This window comes from Myodes glareolus, chromosome 9 (assembly GCF_982192425.1).
Source record: "Myodes glareolus chromosome 9, mMyoGla1.1, whole genome shotgun sequence".
In the NCBI taxonomy this organism is placed as follows: Eukaryota; Metazoa; Chordata; class Mammalia; order Rodentia; family Cricetidae; genus Myodes; species Myodes glareolus.
Window position 1 is genome coordinate 49,021,444 of NC_142034.1, and position 7,991 is coordinate 49,029,434.

At 43.8% G+C, this 7,991-nt stretch overlaps 1 protein-coding gene across 1 annotated transcript; it reads right to left on the minus strand.

The window, feature by feature from the left end:
• Positions 1–2,258: 2,258 nt before the first annotated feature.
• On the minus strand, positions 2,259–3,197 carry LOC148120892 (olfactory receptor 1D2-like). The gene has a single exon (XM_087909550.1). It carries the CDS (start codon positions 3,195–3,197, stop codon positions 2,259–2,261), a length of 939 nt encoding a protein of 312 aa, XP_087765676.1.
• Positions 3,198–7,991: the final 4,794 nt, after the last annotated feature.

Consider the following 7,991-nt stretch of genomic DNA (forward strand, 5'->3'; position numbering starts at 1 on the left):
GCAACAATAGTACAGTCCGACTGACTAACAGCCAGAATGCTTTTTTGTTTATACAGAATTAAGTAATCTGGTATAGATTCATGTTGTTCTAAACCATAGAGCATATCATTTTTATTTTCAGACATATGTTTAACTTTGCTCTTGCATTATCTGGGGTCGTAAGTTTAGTATTGATAAACCATGACAGAGCAGAGCTATCTTTTACAATAATTTCCCTTAAGTTTAGTCATCGTTGATAAGCAGAGTTATCCTTTATAATTGTTTTTACTCATCAACCCCATTACCCAAGTTTTAAGAATCTAGAATCACATGGCATTCTGTTCTCAGTTAGCATATGCTAACTTTTCTAAGAAAGGGAGGTCCTGACACTTCATTCCCTTACCATCTTCCCACACCATTCTTTGTCCATCTGCATAAGTCCCTGTGTAGGACAGAGGTAACTTCAGCTAATCTGATTTTGCCGCTGTACATGCCGCATGATCGCCTGAGTGTATAGTGGGAAGAGGTTGTAATCTGACTTGCGGCCAACTCCTCTAGCCCAGCAAATCTAAGTTCATTTTGCTTTGATTATCTTCTTCCTGAGTAAGTACAGGGCATGTGTTTTGTGCTTTAAGAGTATCTCAGAGCCTCATAAAGAGACTTCTGGTTCTTTATGTGTCACAACCCCCAAAGTGGAGGAAGATCTTCATGTAGATAAGGATAGCTCCCTAAAAGTGGGAGGGATATTATGCTGGGGACTTTCCTGGGGAAGCTTAGGAGCAGTACTCCTGGGAGAAGGCACAAAAGGTTCAGTAAAAAATTTCCATCAAATCTTTTATTCCTTAAAAATATAATGCTGGCGTGACCGCAGCTGCTAGTCCAGGCAGAGATGGCTAGAGTGGTGCAGATTCCCCGCGGTGAGTGGCAGAGCAGTGGCTCATGCTGGACAGGCTGGTGCTGTCACCCAAGTGGGCGGGTGGAGACGGTGGATAAAAGGCTTACAAGACATAGTAAATAGGCATAAGGCTGAACATAAAGCTGAACATTTACTACTTAAAAAAGAAAGAAAGACAGGAACAGATAAAGGGAGAGAGAAAGAACAGAAAACATGTGTGCACACGTCAAGAGAGGGAACAGAAAGAAGAAAGATGGTGATGAGAGGTCAGAAGTGGCTGGGAGTGGGCGTGGCTTGCCCCTTAAAGGGACCAGAGATCAAAAGAATAACAAAATCCAATATCCCTAAATTGTACAAATATTAAAAGCACCTAAGCATGCAACACGTGGGGATCAAAACCAAAAGAGGCACGGTGACCATCATGTGGCTCGGCTTTGCTGGATCTTTGCCAAGCAGCTGTGCTGGATTTACAACTTTTGTTGTTCCCATCAGATATGACTGTAGCAACATACATGGGCGGGAAAATTCCTTCATCACCCAGCCCAGCAAGAGATTCTGAGTGTATATCTGTGCCTGGTTCCCACAAAGATCAGAAGGGGGTGTTGGATTTCCTGGAACTGGGGTCGTGAGTGGTCATGTGGGAATCTAACCTACTCCTCCGTAAGAGCAGCAGGTGCTCTTAACTGCTGAGCCATTTCTCCAGCCCTAGAATTTTTATTTTAAACAGACAGAGATACTCACCTTTAAATCAGCATGGCAAACATTGCATTTCAATGGATGAGTTAGATTCATTTACATGCAATTTTACCCATTGATCACAATTGGCTATAAACTCCACATTCATGCTTGCTACCCAGTTTGAAGGTATTAAGAGACGCTCAGCCAGTCCCAGTAAAATGTGTTGGGGAATAGCAGAATAACTACCACATCAACTGAACCTTGCTTTCTACAGTCTTAAACCCTGCTGGCTCTGTTCACTCATCTCTAAAGGATTTCTTCCAAATCACCATAGCCCAGCGTTCAGCCTTCTAATCAGTTACTAATTGCTACTTGTGCATTTGATGTATTTGAGACATGAGAGATGTCTCTATGTCATAAACTGGGTATATCTGGATAATGCTGAGAATGTGCTCCTATGGTCAGGCACATTGTAAAATTCAACCCTGCAATATTCTAGTATTGGCATTAGCGTGATCTTATGTATCAGCAAAGCTGGTGAGATGCAAGGGATGCAGTGAGGTACTTACATGTCTTTCCATCACCACAAAGGTTCATTCAGAGCCAGAGATGTGCCCAAACACCCCTGTATAACCCATAGGATGGTGCTTTGAACATGTTGAAGGATATACGCAGTCCACTTCATTACCCTTTTCCAAAACAACCCTCATGTTAACCTCTGAATTGGCTTTCTTAGAAGTCTTCCCAGAGCCCCATGCATGTCCTTGTTCCTCAGGCTGTAGATGAAAGGGTTCATCATGGGGGTCACCACTGCATACATCACTGTGGCCACTGAATCTTTCATGGAGTACGTGTGTAGGGGCTGCAGATATACCATACCAAGTGTCCCATAGAAGAGGGCCACAACAGCCAGATGGGATGAACAGGTGGAAAAGGCTTTGTACTTGCTAGAGGCTGAGGGAATTCTGAGGATAGCTCTGACAATCCAGATATAGGATATAATTATGAATCCTAAAGGAGCAAGGAAGATGAAGCAGCCTGTGACGACCAGCACCATGTGGTTGATGCGGGTGTCAGAGCAGGCAAGCCTGAGCAGGACGTACATTTCACAGAAGATGTAGTGGATTTTCCGAGACCCACAGAAGGCTACTTTAGTCATGAGGATGGTGTGGATGAGGCCATAGAGGATAGATAGGGCCCAGCACAAGATAAGGAGCAAGATACAGAGCTTAGGGCTCATGGCGGTAGTATAATGGAGGGGACGGCAGATGGCCACATACCGATCATATGCCATTACAGCGAGGATGAGGTTGTCCAAGGCTACCAGAGACACCAGGAAGTAGAGCTGAGTCAGGCATCCTGTGTAGGAGATGGCTTTGTCCTGGGACTGAAGGTTCACCAGCATCTTGGGGATTGTGTTGGTGACAAAGAAGAGGTCAGTGAAGGAGAGGTTGGCCAGGAAGAAATACATGGGAGTGTGCAGGTGCGAGTCAGAGCCAATGGCCAGGATGATGAGCACATTCCCCACCACTGTGACCAGGTACATGGACAGGAAAGTCCCAAACAGGATGCGCTGGTGCTCGGGAACCTCTGAGAGTCCCAGGAGTAGGAACTCAGAGTCTCCGCTCTGGTTGCTTCTATCCATTTCCCAATTTTCTGCAATGTGAGCACCAAGAAATGCTTACAATTGCTCTTAATTAGATGGAGAATGAGCATAAACAAAACTAACTGCTTTCTCAGTATTAAAAGTATCTTGGGCTGGAGAGATGGCTCAGAGGTCGAGTGTTGACTCTTCCAGAGGCCCTGAGTCTAATTTCCAGCAACCACATGATGGCTCACAACCATTTAGAGTGAGATCATATGCCCTCTTCTGGGGTGCAGGCATACATACAGACAAAATACTGTATACATAATAAATAAATAAATCTTAAAAAAAGGATCTTAGAGCTAGGTGTGATGGTATTTGCCCATAATCTTGGCTAATCAAGAGCCTAAGGATCGTAATTTGAGACTAGGAGGCTAAAGGCAGCTTTAAAAACATAACAAGACTTTGCTTCCCCCATCCCAAAAAATAATGTCAGACCCAGATTGAATCTAGTCTCTGTGTGTGCCAGATTGGAGCTTCAGTCATGAGCTCCAGGTCCAACTGTATAATGGTCATCACCCCCACAGTGCAGAGAGGTGTATTGAGATGGAAAATCATCCCATAATTTCCCCAAGCAAATATCTCCTTGAAACGTTTGGTGTTCATATTTTCATTTTTATCCAATTATCCTTATCCACTTAATGTGATGGAGAAACATTCCTTAAGTTAATAATATAATTTATTACCATTTTAAAAATATCAAGTAACTTAATGTTTGTACCTCCTTAAGAATTTCTTTCTTTCTTTCTTTCTTCCTTTCTTTCTTCCTTCCTTCTTTTTTTTCTTTTTCTTTTTCTTTTTTTTTTTTTTGAGGCAGGATCTTACTGTATAACTTCAGCTGACCTGAAATTTATTCAGACCAGGCTGGTCTTGAACTCATAGAGCTTTGCCTGCCTCTGTCTTCTAAGTGTTGAGATTAAAGGTGTGGGCCACCACCCCTGCCTCTTTTTCTCATTCTTAAAAATGATTTCCTTCAGGTAGTATTTCTCCTTTATTTATCTTGCTGATATAAAGTTTTTCCCCATCTAAAAATTATATTTTATTTTAGAACGAATCTATTTCATTATTTCTGTCTTTTTTTATTCAGTGTCATTGGGGTTAGAGCCTAGCTCCTCATTCATGTATGCTAGACAAATGCTCTGCTCCGAGATGTATCCTTTGTTGTGTATTCATACTGTAATTATAATACCTTATAATCAGCATATAATTTTGGTGAGTTTAATTTACCTACTGTACAGAATTCATGACAAATACTGATCTTTTCCATGGAATAAAACTACAGTTTAAACTACTCATTTGAATAGACTCAATAGTTTAAAACAAAAATATTCTAAGTAATCAGGTTAATGCTCCTTTAATGCAAAAGTCTTTCTTTAGGGGAAAGAGAGAAGGTGAACTACAAATGAACGAGAGCAGAGGCAGGGGTGCAGTGTATCTGCCAAAGGGCAGCTCCGCTGTCAAGGAATCCAGCCTCTGTGAGAACAGAGATAGGGCCATTAAAGTTGAAAGTAGATGGGAGTGTGCAGTTGACTTCTGACACGGTGATGTGGAGAGTCCATGATCACTCTTCAGGGAGACTGGTGAAAAGTGTAAATGAAGGATGGAAAGACCTGGGAATGATCCTAGGTAGCTATTTCAGTAGATAGATGAGGAATAGGAAAGAAGATGAGGGTGTGGCTGTTAGGAGCAGGACTTCCCTTCTACCACCCTAGCCTTGGAAGACAGTCCACTGGAGATACAGCAGCTTGGGACACACAGTTCCCTCTTCCATGGCTACAGTGTGTGTGTGTGTGTGTGTGTGTGTGTGTGTGTGTGTGTGTGTGTGTGTATGTGTGTCTTCCCTCCCCTTCGGTTGCCTCCTATTGGAGCTAAGCCTCAGTCTCGTTCCATAGAAGAAAGGAAAGGAGGCTCTATGTCAGGTTGGAGTGCTGAGGATTACGGGGACTTTTCCCCTTTGTCTAGTCTTGAGTTTCTAGTTTTGTAGAAGGAAGGAAAACTGACCGGGCCCAGGATTGCTGTTTCCCTACCTTCAATGCTCTGTCCTGGGGGAGGGTCACTAAGAGAGGAGACTGCTTCTTTCACAGTCAGTTCTAGTGTTTAACTGAGAGATTTTTGCTAAAAACAGACCAAAAATAAACAATTGTTAATCCCTTCCGAAAGGAAATGGCTTCATTTGCAGCAGAGCATGGTGACCATGAAGCCCCGCAGTACCAGGAACAGTGGAGGCTGTGCTGAAAGGCAGGTGCAGGGAGGTTCATGGAACTGGGATGACGCGGTCTAGACGGCAGGAATCTAGAGTGCAGAAAGACCCCGAAACTCTACCACAGTCAGGACAGGACCACCTATGGCGGCAAACATCCCTTCAAAGGGTTCTGAACGGAATGGATTGGCTTCTTTTGCAGCATTTCAGAGGATTCTTGAAACAATTTTTAGTTGCAATGAGTGGAAATTGATTACGTGTGGGTTCAGGGAAGGAGAACAAAGTCCTTCTGGTGTCACTAGTGGCAGTTCATGGTACCTTTGGACATTAAACAAATAAGCAAATAACAATAACTATCCCAGAAGAGGAGACTGGGACCTTGAATTTCTAAAATAAGTTTCCTAAAATGTCCACATTCTAACAGAAATTATGAGGTGGGAAAAGAAGCAGGCAAGGGGTTAGGGATGCAAATCCCTAGTGGAAAGATCACTTGCCCAGTATGTGGGATGCTCTGGGTCTGATCCCCAGTTTGCCAGAACAAAGCAGTATGCTGCATTCCGGGCACTGAGGAGGCAGAGGCACTAGGATCCTTGCTGTTTGAGGCCTGTCTGGTTGACACAGCACGTTCTAGGCTAACCAATGATCTATGAAGAAAGATCATTTCTCAAAAACCAAACAAACCAAATCAAAACACCTCTTTCCTGAAACAAAAATCAAAAACCAGCAATAGAGACAGTCAACGAAAACAAAATTAACGAAACAAAACACTGAGCCAAGACACCTGGCTTGGTTCTTTTGGCTCTTAATCTCAGCACTCAGGAGACAGAGAGTATGTTTAGTCCAGCCTGTTCTACATGGCATTTGTAGACCAGCCAGAATGACACAGTGAGACCCTGTTTCAAACAACAAACTAACAAACAAGAAAGCAGACAAAAAAGAAAGCCAAGAACAAACAGAAGGTAAAAGTGTATGGTGTAGAGAAAAAGAATCTAACATCAGAAATAGCCCGTGAGAACAGACTTTACTGAAAAACAAAAACAAAAGCCAGTAAGCAACAGCAACAGCAACAACAAAAAACAGAAATAGATGGAGAGAAGAGAAAGGGTTAAATGCACCAAAGGGGAAGCTTCCCAGAGTAACAGAAAAGCAATGGTGAAAAAACAAACAAACAAACACAAAACAAAACAAAAACCAAAAACCACACATATTTGCTGTTAAAGTTCCTAGTTTGCTAAAACACAAATTGCCACTTTCTATTTGGCTAGATGATGTTAAGTTTACAACTTAGTTTACAACAGGCATTTCTTCTGTCTCTTAGATGAGGTGACAGAACTGTTTAAAAGGCCAATGAGTTTACCTCACCTAGAGTCTGGTCAAAGAGCTGAGATGCCACACATGGGCACATCTCTCCAAGCTTAATGCCATTATGAATTGGAGAGGTCTTAAGGGATACCTATTCTTACCCAGTACAACTCTCTGATATTTTCCACCCAATTTTAGTAGCAAACTCTGCTTTGGGTGGGAGAAAGGTGAAGCAACAGGGTTTGCAGGACCTCTCGGTCTGAGGCCAGGCTCTGCTCCCTCCTCAGACAGGAGCAGCATCCTCTCATCCCATGTTTGCAGAGAAGTACCTGGGATGCTGAGGTGGCAACCAGTCTATGACAGACCCTGAGTTGCAACTGTGTAGGAGAGAGGAGTATGGGAGAGGCCTGTTCTGGGCTTCCCACACAAGGGAGGAGATGTCCAGGCCAGGAGATAACAGGTCAGAAGGAGGTAGGTACCCCAACAAGTGCTGTGCCGGCAGAGACCTGGGGAGTCAGGAGATTCCTCATCCTGGAAGGCACCCAGAGAAGCCTCAGAAGCCCATAGGATGTTTAAAGTGGAGTAGCGATGTTTAAGACCATTTACAGAAGAGGTATCTGGCTGTGGAGGGGGAAGGATGATCTTTTGGATCTCCTCGGATATTGCCACAGCTTTTCACAGCCCATATGGATGCTCAGGTAGATGTCACAGTGCCTGACAGTGTCTGAGCTGTGACTGCCTAAGGTCCCTTGGTGATTGGATGGCAGACATGAACCAGGAGACAGAGGTTGGGGTGTTGGCATTCTGTGTTGTATGTTTGTTTTGGAAGAGACTACCAGCAGGAAGAAGGAGAGAATTTGGAAACTGGTCAGTGAAAGGAGCCCCTTCCCTTGCAGCAGTGTTTCTGGGCTGAGAACCAAGCCCCTTTAAGCAAGTACTCGGTACTTCTGACCTCTGTACTTTGAGAAACACCAATCTGAGTCTATAAAAGTTTTAGACCTTGGTGTGGGTGTGGTTAGATGGCCCCAGAGATTTAAGCCCCTCTATTCTGTGCTTGGCTGTGGATGGAAAGAACGTAGGGTGAGCTAAACAAGAACTCTAGGCTTGCAGAAGAAAACAGGATTCGGCACATCCTCTGTTCTCCCTAGCGGTGTGATGGTGAGCAGGGGAACACAGGGTTCTGAGCTTCCCCCTCTCACCTGTGCAGCCCTCCTTGTGAATGAAGGATGAAGATGAAGGATAGCAGGCAGGGCAGGTGATAGCACTTTTAAGTGAGGGACTGTGTGAGGGAG

Coding starts and splice junctions, on each gene's coding strand:
- LOC148120892 (XM_087909550.1), bottom strand. CDS start 3,197: ATGGATAGAAGCAACCAGAGCGGAGACTCTGAGTTCCTACTCCTGGGA.